Source organism: Artemia sp. Qi Xiang Cuo, chromosome 1 (assembly GCF_049724085.1).
Source record: "Artemia sp. Qi Xiang Cuo chromosome 1, ASM4972408v1, whole genome shotgun sequence".
NCBI lineage: Eukaryota > Metazoa > Arthropoda > Branchiopoda > Anostraca > Artemiidae > Artemia > Artemia sp. Qi Xiang Cuo.
In genome coordinates, this window is record NC_142794.1 from 42773404 (window position 1) to 42791746 (window position 18343).

At 34.1% G+C, this 18343-nt stretch overlaps 1 protein-coding gene across 2 annotated transcripts in view; it reads right to left on the reverse strand.

The window, feature by feature from the left end:
* Positions 1 to 17663, reverse strand: part of LOC148956337 (protein SET-like) — a 44607-nt gene extending 26944 nt beyond the window's left edge. The window contains exon 1 of one of the 2 annotated variants that reach the window (XM_089094993.1): positions 17590 to 17663. In XM_089094993.1, coding sequence (XP_088951119.1) covers positions 17590 to 17594 — 5 coding nt within the window. In that variant the 5' untranslated portion in view covers positions 17595 to 17663. Of the gene's footprint in view, positions 1 to 8308; positions 8455 to 17589 lie in introns of those variants that run through there. The other variant, XM_089094998.1, reaches the window with a different exon arrangement.
* Between the last annotated feature and the right edge of the window lie 680 nt (positions 17664 to 18343).

Here is an 18343-nt window from a genome sequence, read left to right on the forward strand (position 1 = left end):
CTGGCTTCTTGAATTCAATATTGATATGTGCAGAGTCATCCACTTCAGGTCCTGCAACCCCAGGACTGCTTATTTTCTTAAGAAGGGTAGCAAGTAAATTAATGGATTCTTGCAGTAACAGAAAAACATGATCTTGGCATCACTTTTGTTTGTTTGTAACACCCAGCCTGTTAAATTCTGTCAACAAATTGCTTGCACTCATCAAGAGAACCATAGCCAGTAGAACAAAGCAAGGTATTAGTAAACTATACAAAGATTTAGTCAGACCAAAATTGCATGACAGCAGCCTGCCTAGTTAACAAAGGAGAAAGAGCTTCAATAGGAAAAGTTCAAAGGAAAGCAACAACACTTTTAGCAGTTATACCAAGCACTCTAATCAACAAAGACTGAAAGTTTTGCATATACCCACACTTACTTACACAAGAAGAAGAGGAGGTATAATCAATACCTACAAACTTTTACAAAACCAAATCAAGCTGTTCAATTTAGAAACCAAACAAAAAGACTTGCAGCCATAGCAGCAAGTTATGGGTAGAATTCTGTTCAAAAAGAAGCAGAGCTACATTTTTTTCAAATTGGGTAGTGTCACTTTGGAATTTTCTGAGTGAAAAACTGTTATTTCTCATTTAGTAGCAGATTCAAGAAAGGTGTGGATACTGATTGGTCTAGCAACTGTGGAAACTAGACTGAGAAGCTCCTAATGCTGTAGTGTCATTACAGAGGATGGTGCAAGTGATGTCAATCATCACTGTGGATGTTTTTTTTTAGCCAACCATGTGTTGATTTTATTTATTTATTGTATCAACATCATCTTTCACAGCAATATCTGCTGGTGCAGTCTCACCTTGTTGGTTATAAGTGCAATTTAAATTTATTTCAAAGTTCACACATTGGCATATAATTTTCCATTTCCTGTAAGCAGATGTCATTACTGTACCAAAAAGGCTAAAACTTTAGAAAACTGCTTGGAACTTGAACAAATTAATATAAACTGCCAAAAAATTAATGCAATGAGTTGGCTTGAAACTACAACAAGTTGATATAAAACTTAACTATTGATCAGTAATTTCTAAATTGAATTTTTGACCTAGATTTAGCATATAAATAATTTTTAAAGTCTAACAATATTTGTTATTGCACGCTCATTGACTGTGTTTTGTAACAAAAGGAAACATTCATGCATTTGCTTTATTTATAGGGAAAATCTTTACAAAAAAATCAGAACCTAATGTGCAGACAATGATGCAGAAAACCATTCATTTATGAGAATTTTTTTGCAGCTTCATGAAAGGTTTGCATACAGCCATATTTCCATTTCAGTATTTTATGTACAAAATGTCAAAAGAATTAGCTAATTGTATTTGCCAATTTCCTCTGCTGCATTACTGAGAAGTTATCTTGCATATTTTGTTAGCTTATTAACTTTCCATTTTTCTGTAAAATGTCAAATGGAAATGTTGCCCAAGTTTCAACACCTGTTCTAGCCAAACTTGATGAAAATTTGCATGATAAAGTGAAAAAAAAAATTATTATTCCGGTTTTTTAGTCTCTTTTTGGCATAGTTTCAATGCATACAAAAACTTTGCACTTCACAAGCTGACTGCAAATAAAGCTGAGAAAATCAAAGATTATTTTATTTTAAAATTTCTGGTTAGTGTGATATTATCCTCCAGACATGTCTATAGCTCAATAGGAACTTTGCATTGTGATTGCCTGTTTTACACATTACAAAAACCCAATGACTATTTCTTTTATTCAAAAATCAACACTGTATCTAAAAAATAAAAGTTTCTACTGTGACAATTTACCTCTTCCCTCCTTATAAGGTCATATAAAGCCCCAGGCTATACACAAACTACAAAATAATCTTATAATAGCAAAATTCTTATTTTCTAACACATAGAAAGTTTCTACTAATAAGACATTCATGTTTGCTTTGATTTTTGTACATCATTATATCATTCTAAATAATATATTTGTTGTATTCTTTTCTCTATTTTACAGGCTAATGGCATGATGCAACTCATTAGGTTAAAACTAAAAATGCATATTAAAAACAGAAAGGTGATAATTTAAGCAATGAAAAACATCAGATATATTATTTAGGGCTATAGGCTATTTAGCACCAGTAGGAGAATGAGTGGGGTACATTGTCATGGCAAAAATAATCAAATTTAGAAAGAGTGTTGATTGGGGAATCACATGATGAGGCTGTTTTGTTATTCTGGTGTTTCTTTTAGAATAGATGAAAATAACACCATTTCTAAACATAATCTACTATACTGCAGCAATCATCTCCTTGCCTACCAAGACAAGATATACCCTTAGACTTTACAAAAATTTCTGAAGAAAACACCATTTTATGGATGGGGATCATAATTGGAGCCCTGAAGATATGATTAGACAAAGGCGTGAAGGAAATTTTGAGAATATTGAAAGTAGAAATTTTGTTTTTTTATGTTATACCTTCTTGGGGAGTTTTTGTACATAGCCTAAGGGGTAAATAATGAGCAGTTCATATAATTGACCTACCAATAAAGTAAACAAACCAATAGATGGCATTTTTTATGCTCTTTCTGTACATAATAATTGCTTTTCTTGCACATTCAATTTTAAGCCCTTTTAGGACCCTTGAAAATTACAATTTCATTCTGTATTTTTTGGAGGTACTTGTATGAAATACCCCCAACCTAATATACTTATAATATTTTTTCTGACACTCATTCCTAATGAAATATGCCTAAGTATGATAAAAATATAACACTTTAGAAATAAATTTGGGCTATATATTTTTGCACATTAGGGAGTGGGGTTAAAGTATAGCAGGTCTGCATGTCTAATGTATTAGGTACAATTACTCTGCATATTATGTAGTAAGAAGTGTTTTCTAACTACATACTGTCCAAATACTTTACCCCCACCCCCTAATGTACAAATATATAGCCCAAATTATATATTTTCCCTTTATTCTGTCACTTCTCTTTGTCTTGTCTTACACTAAGCTGGAAGAAACTAAAAAAAAAAAAAAAAAAAAAAAAAAAAAAAAAAAAAGTAAAATCCTAGTTTAGCTTACTTTTTGCTATCCTGAAGAAGGATTAGGTTAAGGAAAATGAAACTTTCATTAATAAATCCAGGACCAAAAACATAATCTGGGAAGGTATTGCCAAGATTCTATGTTAACCCTCTTCTGAATTCTAAGTCTTAGAAATTTGAATGCTTGACCTATTGAAATTTTGACAAAACAATATTTTACCTTAATTATCAGTTTCTTTTCTTTAGTTTTAGTTCTTAAATTACAATTCCTGTTATTTGAGTACAATTTTAAGGCATATAAATGTTTTTTTCTAAATTTAGGAAATGTATTTACAGATTTTTGAAACCACACAAATTGGGATTGAGCAAAGTTGTGAAGCTGAAAACAGTTTCCTTGCACTTAATTTAAGCAGAAAACCTATTTTGCAAGGTTTTACTTTTATAACACAACAATTTTTAAAGGTCATCAAAGGTAAGGGGCATCAAAAGGGAGAAGGGGTGGAGGTAAGTACTTCAAAATACCTTCCCATGACATACTTTAGTCTGTAGACCCATGCCTGATAGTTTCATGTTCCTACCCTAAAGATAGCCAGAAATAGCTAAACTAGAATTTTACCAAAAAATTGAAAACATATCTGCCATGTTTTCTTCTTATTCTGTTAGGCCACTTAAAAACTGATGTTTCACTAATAAGTAAAAAAAATAATATCAAAGCTGACAGAAGAAACATGGCAGATGGAAAAATTGTTTTGAATTTTTTTATCCAACTCAATTGTCACAAAATCAATGCTTGTGGATTATATAACTTTAACAAAATCGATTTCATAATGAAATAGTAAGTTTGAAAGGAATGTTTTAACCCTTTTAATACCAAAAAAGCAGAAATAAATTATCATTGTCAAGGGTCCAAAAAAGCCTAAAAATTAAATTTGCCAGAAAAGCGTTAGTTATAATAAGAAAGAGCATAAATTATGGCATCTAGTGGTATGTTCATTTTATTTGTAGGTAAATAATATGAGCTGCTCAATATTTACTGCCTAAGGAACAGTATAGGGTAAATTTCTAGTTGGCACTATAATTTAGCTAGGATGAAAGTGAAAACATCATTTGATGCCTTTTTTATGCTCTTTCAAATGTATTTTATATGAATAATAAGAGAGCATAAAAAAGCAACAAATGTTGTTTTTACTTTTATCCTAGCTAAATTATATGGCCAACTGCAAATTTACCATGAAATTTAACCACCCCCACCTCTAATGTACAAATGTATAGCCTACCCTGAATTGGAATATAGTCTACCCTAAATTTTGATGACAAAGTTTCAAATCACAAAATTCAGCACTATTTTTGTCAATGGCATTTGAAAAACTTGAAATGGTAGGGAAATGGTTTATATTTGAGTTGCCTAATAAATGAGGTTTGAATTGTTTTTTTTGGAATAAATTACTATTGAACAACTTATTTTTAAACTATTGATATGGTTTTACACTTTTCAATAACTTAACTAGTGTTGATAACTTCTTTGTGTGGTAACAAAAATAAAATATCTTCGGGACCAATTTAAGGACTCAGTATGCAATTATCCCCAGAAGCAATTCTTGAATTATGAAAGGGCATAAAAAAGACATCAAATGATGTTTTCACTTCCATCTTAGCTAAATTACAGGGGATACCACCAGATGGCTATTTTGACAGTGTATACATATATGCAAATCTTTAAATTAGCCAACCAGCCAACCAGTATTATAGGCCTAGGAGCCCAGCTGGACATAAGGAAACATGTTCAGAAAACAATTCTTACTCCATGATGTGCAGAATATATATAATTAGCACATTTTGCAGGGGGAGAACCTTTATCTACACTTCTTTCCTTGTTTTTATAAGAAACTCATGAAATTTTTAGAACCTATATATTTACACAGTATATATCCCTAATCAAGGCGGTACCAAGAGGGGGGGGGGGGGGTTGCCCCTCCCCCTCCTAAAAAAAAGTTTTTATGACTTGTAAAAATGTAACAAAAATGGATATAAACAAAAGTTGTATGCATTTTTTGAGGTTGTTTGTGTAAAACCCCTCCTGAAAAAAATCTTTGAGCAAAACCCCCTCCAAAAAAAAATCCTGGGTATGGCCTTACCCCTAATGTGCAAATATATACCCAGAATTGCATCCTGAATATAAATATAACATTCCTTTGCATCACAAATGAACTTTACCCCCATATTAGCCATATGGTGGATGTCCAAATTGAAATGCCATTTTCCTATATATCTGGTTTCTTTTAAACCCTATTACCTTACCTTAAATCGCACTTGCTAGCGATATGGACGAGTCCAGTGTACGCCAGTTAGGGATGATAGGGCTGTGGGACATTAAAATTAACCAAAATTATTATATAAAATTAACCTATTATCCAAAATTAACTAGGATAGCCACCTGACAGCAGTAGCCTATGTTAGCAATGCAATCTAGGCTATATCTCCACAGCCTGTTTTGCCCAAGTTAGTGTTTGATTGCTGTTTTCCTATCCTCAGATTATGATATTTATTCTTCTTCTCTCTTCAGTTATAGGGTTTGGATAAATCCATTTAACCTTTTTTGCAGTATCTGATGTCAGGGGCATCCTGGTAAATCAAATGTAAAAATTAGTCTATTATTACTTAATAATAAAAATATCATTGAATTTATATATCATTGATGAATCCAACTATATCCAGGCAGTTAAAGACAGCTTTGAACAATTTAGCATCATCAGTTGAAGAGAGTTTGCTTTGTGTTAGTTGGTCAATATTAGGGGTTAGCTTAAGGCACTTGAATATAGCAGATAAAGTTAACCGCCCTTTTTTATGGTTGAGAGTTGCCACAGGGCAACTGAAAAGAATATGGTTGATGGTCTTGTCATGGGTTTGGCATAGGTGGCAAAGAGGGTTCATTATCATCGAAGAGGTTGCATTTTGGAAACAAAAAGTTTGGCAGTTATGACCAGTAGCATTTGATCATATTCTATGGTACATCTTTGAGTCTTTCTGGGATGTAAATGGAGAAAGGTTTGATGGGCTTTGGTTTGCTAGATAAATTTTTAGGTGCTAATATTTTGTATCTCTTACTGGTATAGGCCTTCCAGATATTATTTCAGACTGAAGGGCAGATTTAGCTATTTCATCTGCCTTGTGGTTTTGGTAAATATTTACCAAATCATATTATTGACTTATGAATAAAGTGAACATACCACTCAAGGCCTTTTTTTATGATCTTTACACATATAATAATAAATTTTGTCTGAAATGAATTTTAGCCCCCATCCCTATATATACCAATTCAGGGTATATATTTGCACATTCGGGGGGGGAGGGTAAAGTTTAAACTTACCTCTCATTTACATCAGAAATAAAATTTACCCTACCCCCCTAATGTGAAAATATATAGGCTACCCTGAATTGTATAAATAGAGGTGGGGGTAAAATTCATTTCCAACAAAAATGATTATTATATTTGTAAAGAGCATAAAAAAGGCATTTAGTGGTATATTCATTTTATTTGTAACTCAACAATATGACTTGGTAAATATTTACCATGGTTTCCTTTAATGCCCATATGACTTGGGATGTAGCATATTGGAATTTTGTGGATATAGCCTACCTTATTTAAGTAGTTGGTTCAATATTACAAGAGTGGTAGAGATATCATTGTCTGAATACTCTGAAAATATCAAGGCAAGGGCTGATTTTGAGTCAGAATAAATTATAAGAGGGGTGTTTCTTGGAAGATTGGCATCTTTATAATGGCTTTCAATGGAATGTTGATGGCAGCTATTTTGGCTGTCATGATACTCGCATAATTTTGGAGCCTTTCCACAGCTGCTATACATAAAGATGGGAGGTGGACTCCACAAGCAGTCCTGGATTCTGTTTTTGAGCCATCCACAAAAATTGGGAGGTGGTGGTTAGGCTACCCCAGATACCATCCTGGGATAAACACTGGTCAATATATACCAAATCATATTATTGAGTTAGGACTAAAGTGAATACACCATTTAATGCCTTTTTTTATGCTTAATAAAAATAAAATAAGCATTTATATTAGAAAGTAATTTCAGCCCCCCCCCTATCTAGGTCCATATATGTTTAGGTTAGGTATAGCAGATATAGGGGGGGGGGGCTGGAACTAATTTACAATAGAAATGCTTATTATATTCATAATCAGCATAAAAAAAGGCATTGAATGGTGTATTCACTTTATTTGAAACTCAATAATATGATTTGGTATATATTGACCTAAACACTACCCAGAAGTGAACCTTTCATTTGTGTCAGCTATTCAGGCAGATCTCTCCCTTGCCTAGGGTAAAAGACCTCTTTTTGGGAAAGACTACTTTTCTTTGGCATTCTGGAAAAATAGCAATGGGTTTTTGGGCCACCCCTTTTTATTACAACATGAAGCAAGGTGAGGGCAGTAACAAGAACCCTGCCTTCTTGGTCAAATTTTCACCAATGATTTGTCAGCATAAATTGAAAACGTGGTCTCTGTTTTGAAAAGCAATTGAAAAGAAAATTATATTTAAATATTTGTGATTTATAGAATAAATATCAAGCAATAAAAGTTATATTTATAGAATCAGAAGAAAATCAGCTTTCTGTTAATATATGAATAAAACTGAAAAGGCATAAGGATATAGGCCTATTCATCAAAATAGGATAATTGGTATTTCCAAAAAGAGGTCCCTGCAGGAGAGTCAATAAACTAATAGTTTCAAGTGGTTGATCTTAAATAATCTGAATAGCCTAATAACCATATTGATGCATAGCTTAGACTTTTAGCTATTCATTAATAGCCTATACCCAATCCCTCTCAATTCCTCTTTGGTGACAAGATGTGAGGGTTTTAGTTTTACATAATTTTGCTCAATTGGATACTGGTTTTTTACCCTAATAGTTTCAAGTGGTTGATCTTAAATAATCTGAATAATAACCATATTGATGCATAGCTTAGACTTTTAGCTATTCATTAATATACCCAATCCTTCTCAATTCCTCTTTGGTGACAAGATGTGAGGGTTTTAGTTTTACATAATTTTGCTCAATTGGATACTGGTTTTTTACCCTATGTAAAATTATTATTCCATGAATTTGAGTCTCAGAGATACAGGCCTTTATTTGAAATAAAGAAGACGAAGTTATGGGGAAGGTCATTCGGGTGGTTGCAAATTCCCGTGCAAGGCCCCTAAAAGTACCAGGGTCTCTTAGCCAATCATGTAATCTATGGGAGTTAGGCTATTACCTTCACTTGTTCAATATACTGAGTTCCTAAATCTTCGCTTTCTTCTTTACAATTTCGATGGAAAGTTTTCTGTATGATAAGGCTGCATTCCAGGTGCAGCAGACGGTAACTTTTTTTCGTTTCAGAGTTAGTTCAGACGTTTGGGAATTCCCATTCTCTCTATATGAATTTCTATAGGGAGTTTCATGATTCCCATTCATGGTTCGTCTACAAATTGCGAAATCCGTCCGTTTCTGTTCGAACTATGGCCAAAATAACGCTGCGTTTTAAGGCAAAGATTTCAAATTATTGCAACAGCATGACCTATGTTCTTACCATCTTCTGAAAGCTGTTGAGCAATAGAGAGCCAAATGACCCCGTTTTTCTTAGTTTTCTTATAGCCTGGGTGTGCAGGATGCAACTAGCTGGGGTAGCCTTGAACCAAAGTTATAAGATCGTTTACTTTTTGATATTCCATGCCTCATGATTTTATTCATTTAAAAATCTTACCAAGATTCCGTCCTGATTTGAACAAAACGTTGCTGAAAGCTAGAGATTTTTTCTAGCACGAAAACAGACAGAATTTCCGCACGGATTGCTAAATCCACATGAATTTCCGCAATGTGTAAACGAACCTTCAGAGTATTATTTGGATTTTTTTCTAGCTTTTCCGTACGGAGGGTTGAACTGATAGGGAATTTGTGATGGTATTTTTGAAATTTTAAAAACATGTCGATTGTCAGGCATCATAAAACACTCAATGTGATTGCCTTTGTACAAAGATATCAACTTTTGCACGATGCTTCAAGTTCAGACTTCCAAGCAGCTTCCAAGTCTGTATCTTCAGTCATGACTTCTGATGCTTGAATATTTTGCTGTTAGGATACATGTAAACATTCTCTCTATTTGAAATCTCATGCGTTTTCCCCAAACATCTGAACTAACTCTAAAGATAGTTAACGGTAATTTTTAGTGAAGTAGCTGTGCATCTTTATCATCAGTGCTATTGATATCAGTTTGAAACAGAGTTGCCACAGGGAATACCTAAGTACTATGAATATTTTTGAATACCTAATAAATACTTTATGAATACATAAGTACTTTTTAATACTTTCTGCGAAGGTAATACTTTTTCAATATTTTTTGTTAAAAAAAAGTACTTTCTCAGTAGTTTTTATCAAAAGTCGTGCCTTTTTAAAATTTAATGTTCGAGAAATCGACTTGCTGATTAGCTATCTGTTTCCCCGTAAAAAAAGAACGATTTCCAGTTTTCTTTTTACAAGCATTCGTGTAGCAACAAGTATGACATAACATACTAACATTTTCATTTAAAGATTGTTCTCTTCTTATGCCAACAAATAGACGTAACATTATATTACAGAATAAAAACAGATAGCATCTGGGGTTTTGTTGAGTCATTCTTAAGATAGACATCTAGAAAGAAGAATAATCGTACAGATAGACTAAACATAGGTAAATATTATTTTTGAAAAAGATAAAAAGATTTTTGAAAGTAAATATTACAAAAAATTATTTCAAAATAAAATATTATACATAGGCATTTCATTATTAAAATACTATGGGGGGACTTCGGTGCCCGCCCTCTTCCTGAAATCCTACACTAAAAAGACACTCTCTTAAAATAAATTATCTTAAAACCAGTAGTTATATAGGATACCGCTGTTTGTTTTGTTGATGAATGCCTCACAAAATATTTTGAACATCATTTATCTAAATACGTTTGATAAAACTGTTACTGCCCTATATTCAGGTATTATTTTTCTCGACATTTGTCTTTCATCAGATTTTTTAAATCCCTTCCAGTTTAACCGTTTACAGCCCCGTCCCTGGCTTAATACTTGAATATAATCTAAGGTTACAAGCAAAAGCGTGATGTTTTTCAATTGCATTATGAACAGCTTCTAGCAGTGGTGGATCCAGGGGGCGAGTGGGGTTCCCCCCTTAACGTAGTCTAAAGTAGTGTAATTTACTTAATTAACGCAAGTTTGCGTTAATTGAACTTGCTCCTAACGCAAGTTTATCGGATGAACCTATTTTGCCCCCCCCCACTAAAAAACAATCCCGCATCTGCCCCTAGCTGCTAGTTAGAAATATTCTAACTACAAAAATAATAGAAAATGTCAAAGGGATCAATTTTCGATTATAGAAAAGCCAGATATTAATATTCAAGTATCAATGGAGTAAATTGGAGAATGGGCTACTCCCCTCCCTCCTTTGATTCTTTGCCCCCTTATATTTTGAAAAAAATGGTTTGAGCGGTACTTTATTGAAAAATCTTTCTTGTATATTCAGTGACAAAATTAAATTGGTAAATTCCCCTCCCCCCTGGTATGTGAAAGCTACATTTTGTGCCCCTCGCCCTCTATAGTTTTAGTATTTATTACTACTTCTAGACATTATGGGGGTGGGAGGTCTTGGCGTTAATTTGACAAGAAGTGACTTTGAAAACGAATGGATAATTTTTTTTTTGGGTAAAAGGACAGAACTGGAAATATTCGGAAGGAAACGTGTTACAAAAACAATTCTTATATCATAATATGCAGACAATTTGCAGTTAAAAAATTTTGGATGTTCTTCTACTGTATTTTACCACTAAAACTCCCTAATGTGCCAATATATAGGCAAAATTATATATTTTTGCATACATTCTCCCATTTTTCAACCTGGTTAGTCGTAAATTAAATCAACACTGACGAAATCAGTAAATAGAAAAAATACATGAGAAATATATAATTTTGGTCATATATTTGCACATTAGGGGGGTGGGTAATATTTAGTGCTTTTAATGGTTCTAGCTTTCCGTCCCATTTTCAAGAAAATGGATAGTCTGAAAGTGGTTTTACAACACTAAAGAACCATGAGCCATTGAAAGCGAACACCCAGATATGAAAAGTTTTTACATATAGTTGGATCCCATTTAAGTTGCTAATTTCTGTCATGTTAGCAGTCAGTTGAGGAGAACTATTCATAGAGAAATAAAAATTTAATCTTACTTATATGATAAGCCAAAGAGTAACTAAGATGCTCAATTGCGATGTGGTACTTAAGAGGTGCTCCTTGTGCTGCGCGAAGCGCAAAACCTGGCAATGTTTTTGGGAGGTAGTACTTTTTATGCCAAGATGGTGCTTTTCAGAGATCTTGAATAGTACCAATAATTTCGTTAGAGTAGTAATCCTGGTTTGAAACGTATTTTATACTGAAAGAGTAATGAAGACAATTGAAACTCATGAAGAGAAAAAGAACAGAAGATGACCGAACAAAGGGCGATTATACCCTTAAAAAACCCAATAACCCAGTAGCTACTTCACAAGTCACAACCGTTCCAGGTGTGTGTCAAGTCAAGTAACTTCTATAGCTAAAGCAAAGTTACCATGGTTTGTAACCTAGGATACAGCCAAAAACTAAATTAGGCCTCAGACTTTAGGCCGAGGCTCAAGAGCAGCCACAGACAAAAAGTATAGATACAGATGGCTTTGTGCTTTACCTTAAAATGTTATTAGGATTGGGCATCCCGGTGCCTTTTAGCTATGTATGATTAAGTTAATGCGTGCTATAAGCCTGTCTAAACTCATTATGTTCAGGCCTTTAGAAGATCTGGGGATTAGCCCTATTCCATTTTGTGATAGTTTCTGCTCGTTTTGAGTTTAACTTTGTTATTTATTGTAATCTATGTTCGTGCTGGGTTTGATTTATTCGTTGATGGTGGTTCATGCTGGCTTTACGCTGGAAAACTATTTAACTTTATTTCTGTTCATCTTTGGGTTAATGTTGCTCTTTAATTTTCTTTGAAAAACTAATTTGTGGTAATTTTCTGCTTGTTTTGAGTTTGACTTTCTTATTTATTGTAATTTATGACAGTCTTGGGTTTTATTTATTTGTTGATTGTGATTCATGATAGCTTTACTCTGGAAAAACTATTTGACTTTATTTCTGTTCATCTTTGGGTTACTGTTGCTCTTTAATTTTCTTTGGAAAGCTATTTAACTTTATTTCTGTTCATCTTTGGGTTAATGTTGCTCTTTAATTTTCCTTGAAAAACTATTTTGTGGTAATTTTCTGCTTGTTTTGAGTTTGACTTTCTTATTTATTGTAATTTATGACAGTCTTGGGTTTTATTTATTTGTTGATTGTGATTCATGATAGCTTTACTCTGGAAAAACTATTTGACTTTATTTCTGTTCATCTTTGGGTTACTGTTGCTCTTTAATTTTCTTTGGAAAGCTTTTATTGTGGGAAAATTTATCTAAAACCAATCGCTGTAAATGATGAAGAAGATACTGGCACTGCAAATCAGAGGCAACGCTATAGCGTTGCCTATAGTAAAGGCTATACGGCCCCAACGTTTTATTATTATAATTTTTTTTCCCAGAGGCACTTAATATGGAAGGAATCGTCGTATAATCTTTAAAGGGGGCTCATTCGATTGAAAATCGAGGGTTCTAGTGCCATTTTTAAGAGTCCAAAGTGATCGGAGGGCAACTAACCCTCCCCCACGCCCTTCCTTTCCCAAATTCATGCGATAAAAATTTTGAGATAGCGATTTTATGAAAAATAGTTCAAAGATCATATAACAAAAACTCCGGTGTCGACACAAGCCCCCAGGGCCCTGGGACAGGCGTTGTAAGTTATGCCTTGGGGGCACATATGGTTTTTATAGAAGGGATGGTCGTATAAACTTCAAAGAGGGCTCATTTGATTGGAAATTGAAAGTTCTAGTTCACTTTTTAAGAGTCAAAAGAGATCAGAAGTTAAACAGCCCCCTGAGCCCTTTTTTCCCAAATGTATCCCATAAAAATTTTGAGATAGCCATTTTATTGGAAATAGTTCAAAGATCATATAAAAAAAACTTTGGTGTACACACAACCCCTCAGGGCCCTGGGGCAGGCATTGTAAGTTATGCCCTGGGGCATATATGGTTCTTATGGAAGGGATGCCGGTATAAATTTCAAAGAGGGCTCATTTGACTGGATATTGAACGTCGTAGTTCTTTTTTTAAGAGTCAAAAGGGGTCAGAGGGCTGATAGCCCCCCCACCCTCCATGGCATTTTTTCCTCAAACCCATCCGATAAGAACTTTGAGATAACCATTTTTTTTAATCATTCAAAGAACGTATAACCAAAACTAAGGGGTCGACTAAACCCCCCAGGGCCTGAGGGCAGGCGTTGTAAGTTATGCCTTGGGGGACTATATGGTTCTTATGAAAGGAATGCTCATAAAAACTTCAGAGAGGGCTCATTGGAATGGAAATTGAAAGTTCTAGTTCATTTTTTGAAAGTCAAAAGAGATTGGAGGGCAACTAGCCCCCCCCCCAAGCCTCTTTACCCGTAATGCGGAAGATGAAAATTTTGAGGTAGCCAATTTGTTAAAAAGAGTTCAAAACTCAGATAACAAAATCTCAGCTGTCGACGCAACCCCCAGGACCCGGGGGCAGGCATTGTAAGTAATGCCCTGAGGTTATATATGGTTCTTATGGAAGGGATGCTCGTATAAACTTCATAGAGGGATCATATGATTGGAAATTAAAAGTTCGAATTCACTTTTTCAGAGTCAAAAGAGATCCAAGGGCAACAGCCCCCCAATGCGTTTTTTCAAACCCATCCGATGAAAATTTTGATATAGCTATTTTGCTAAAAATAGTTCAAAGGTCGAATAAGAATAACTTCGTTGTCGATGAAATCCCCCAGGGCCCGGGGGAAGGCGTTCTAAGTTATGCCCTGAGGGCATGTATAGTTATTATGAAAGGGATGCTCGTATAAACTTCATAGAGGGCTCATTTGATTGGAAATTGAAATTTCTAGTTCGCTTTTTAAGATTTAAGAGATTGGAGGGCGACTAACACCCCCACGCAATTTTTTCCCCTAGCCCATCCGCTGCAAATTTTGAGATAGCTATTTTAAAAAAAAATGTTCAAAAATTAGATAACAAAAACTCCTGTGTCGACGCAACCCACTAGGGTCTGGGGCAGGCATTGTAAGCTTTGTCCTGGGGCCGAATATGGTTCCTATGAAAAGGATACTCGTATAAACTTCAGAGAGGACTCATTTGAATGGAAATTAAAAGTTCTAGTCTACTTTCTCAGAGTAAAAAAAGATTGGAGGGCAACTAGCCCCTACCCCCCCCCCCTTCAACGCCTTTTTCTTCCCCAAACCCATCCGATAAAAACTTTGAGGTGGTCATTTTGTTTAAAATAGTTCAAACATCAGATATCACTAAAACGCCAATGACCCAATAGGTTTTGGACCTTTCCAGTGAAAGAAGGAGGTGATACCCAAACTCTTATTTGTCTTGATTTTTGTTCGTTTCAAGCTTGATTTTCATATTCAATTTAAGTTTCACTCGTTTTAAGATTTATCTTTTCCTTTGCATTAATATCTATTGTATGTTTGTTTGCTTTGAATGTTTATTTAATTTCTCTTCGTTTTGAGTTTCATTTATGCTTCAATAGCAAAATTTTTTTTTTTTAGCTTGATTTTCATATTCAATCTAGGTATTAATCACTTTAAGATCTATTTATTCAATTATATTATTACTTGTTGTATTTTTTCCCTATGATTATTTATTTAATTTCTGTTGGTTTTGGGTTTCATTTATTCTGTAATAGTAATTTGGAGCCGTTTTGACTTTGAATTTTAACAGGTATTTAGATCTGCTGATCTTAATTTTAAAATGGCCTTTACTTTTCTTTGAAAAAAATATTTTTTGGAAAGTTTTTCTAATTATTAATAGAAAGGGTTAAGAGTACCCACAGAGTGATACCAAGGCTACAAATTCAGCTACTTTGTAGAAATAATACCATTATTTATTTTGTATGGCTTTAAAAATGCATTATTTTTGACATTATGTGTAGAGATTTTAGTTTTTTCATTTCAAAAAAGCAAATTTATTTTCCTTGGTCTATCTTTTGCTAGAATACCCTTCACTTCTTTTCATTAAAGGAAATACCTCAGTGACTATTTTGATTTGCAAGTTTATTCAGATGAGTCCCTTCGACGAAATCTCCAAGGCTTTTTTTATCTTTTTCAAAGTAAAAACTATGTTTCCACTCTTCAGGTGAAAACCGGCAGCAAGGAGGAAATATATCCCATTAGAATCAATCCTTTACCTTCGCCCCTTCCTTGTGGTACAGTTTGACTTTTTGTCCCGAAATCTCTCAGCAAGGGCACCAGCAGAAAATTTTCCAGGGGGGGGGGCAAATGCCAAAATATCAGTGGTGGTTGGGTGACAGGGAATATATTTCAGGAATTTTCTTTCGTAGGCATTAGTTTATTTTTAAATAGTTTAAAAAAAACTCTCAAATAAAAAAAAACAATTAATTCGCATGCAAGATGAAACAAAATACGGTAAATTTTAAACGACAGGGATTCCTGGTAAGGGGATCAATTTATTTAACCAAAAATATATTTAATTATTAGGCATTTGATCTTAAATAAAATCAAACTCAAACCAAAATTACAAAAAGATTTATTGCTTCCGTAGATTATAACAGATGTGGAATTGTCTTTATGCAATTTTCTACGCTTTAGAATAGTTTATAGAAGGAGTAGAGATACTGAAAAATCATCCTTCCTGCATAGATTCCACGTTTTGATTTTATAACAGCCATTTAAAATGTACCTATATCATAACAGAACAATTCTCCCTCCCTCGAACTTAAATCCCTTATATATTCAGACATAAAAAATAGAATAGCGAAAGGAAAACAAAATTTAAACTTAATATCCAGCTGCCAGATTAACCCTCTTTCTTTTTAGGGTCCTATTCAACTAAACAAAATGAACAGCTTCAAAAAATTTCGTCACAATAGAATCTTATCAAATAGTTTGTAATAAAAAAACTGGAAGTAAAAAGTCACTCGACGAATATTCATCAAGACTAAAAATGGAATTCTCATGCCAATTATTGCACGGGCAGTATTGGCTTTTTATGCTGCCTCGAAATATATAAAATTCTTTCAGTTTATTGTTGACTACCCAAAACCAAAAATCTGAGAAAATTTGCGAAATTTTTGAAAAAAGGGGAAACACCCCCCAAAAAGCACGCGATCTTATTGAAAATCCTTTTATTAGATGTATCACATCAGAGAACCCTACCATAGAGGTTCCAAGCCCCCATTTTCAAAACGTGGAGTTTTGCTTTTTTCAGAAGAAACATCGTCGATGCATGTTTATTTGTGTTGCCTTTCACAGGGGTGATTGTATCAAATCGAAGGTCCAAGATAATTGGGAGGGAGCTCATTCAAATGTGAATTTAAAGCTCTTTTTTAATTGACCATACAGATTGGGCCAGGGGAAAGTCTTGTTTTCTTGGTATTTTAGGGCACCAAACTGTGACTTTACCCAGAAGATGACGAATGTGCAATCAATTTAGAATTCTGAGAAGCTAATTTATTTAAAGCATCAATAACTATATTTAAGGCTTCCCAGTTGCAAAATAAGTTATGCCACACGGTGGCAGTACTGGATTCTAGCAAGTTGATTCGCTTTATTTGTAATGAAAATAGGCTACGTTTGATGATTTGTAATTGCGTATCAGCTGTAATGAGGGGGGGGGGGAGTCATTGTTTAGGTGGGGATAGGGTAGATTCCTAAAAAAGTACTTTTTAAAGGACAAACTGCTTACTCTGCATGAGGCTTCAGATAAATTCTGAAAGACGTAGGGAGGAGTAGGAATTAATTAAATTGTTTCTCTATTCAGTTAAAATGTTACATTCCCAAATCTATGAAATATCTTAAGCCGAACTGGCCAGCCATGACAAAAAACAACAAAGAGAAAAATCTCAATGAAAAAAAAAACAACAAACGAGACTGCGGCCAGTGGAGAGAAAAGAAAAGATAAATGCAAAACAACGCGGATATTTTGCCTGTATCACAAACAAGGCGTCTTCAGCACGAAAGACAGAAGAAGAACAAGATAAAAAAAACAAGTTAAAACTAAAAAAACAATAAAACCACCACCAAAACAAAAAATATACAATTGGCGCAAACTGATCCACGTAGGGAAAATATGCTAATACGGAGTTACTTCAGTGAGAACACCAGAGCAACTGACTGTTCTCTGGTGTTCTCACTGAAGTAACTCCATATTAGCATTTTTTCCCTACGTGGATCAGTTTGCGCCAATTGTATATTTTTTGTTTTGGTGGTGGTTTTATTGATTTTTTAGTTTTAACTTTTTTTTTTATCTTGTTCTTCTTCTGTCTTTCGCCCTGAAGACCACCCCATCCCCACCCCCGGGGCCAAAAAATATTTCCCCATTATGACTTTTGTATTTACAATCCTTACCGCATCAACTATTCATGCAAACATCCACCAATAAAATCCATATTAAAAGAAATTTTCGCCACTATAAAAATTTAAGACACAGCAAAAACGTCCTTTTCCAAACACATTTTTGACGGATCTGTTAAAATAAATGGCTAGAAACAGTTTGCAGACGTTCACGAAACGTTGAAAAGTTCATTGTTTCTATAGACCAGGTGTCATGTGAGAACTTTTCAAGCTTATTTCCACCAGAATAGATTGCACTATTAGCGATATCTAATAATGACAAAAAGTTATATAATTTCTTAGGAGTTAAACAAAGCTCCTTTCAAATTAGCTAGTGAAAATATTAAACAATATAGGTGACTTATGAAAACTTTAATATTGTTTAGGGGGTGGGGGATAATTCAAGGGATCATTGGGTACATTCTTATGCCCTTCTTTTTCAAAATTAGCTAGTGAAAATATTAAACAATGTAGGTGACTTATGAAAACTAATATTTTTTAGGGGGTGGGGGATGATTCAAGGGTTCATTGGGTACATTCTTATGCCCTTCTTTTTCAAAATTAGCCTGTGAGAATATTAAACTATGTAGGCGACTTATGAAAAATAATATTTTGTAGGGGGTGGGGGATGATTCAAGGGATCATTGGGTACATTCTTATGCCCTTCTTTTTCAAAATTAGCTTGTGAAAATATTAAACAATGTAGGCGACTTATGAGAACATTCATTTATTGAGGGGGTGGGGGTGATTCAAGGGCTCATTGGGTACA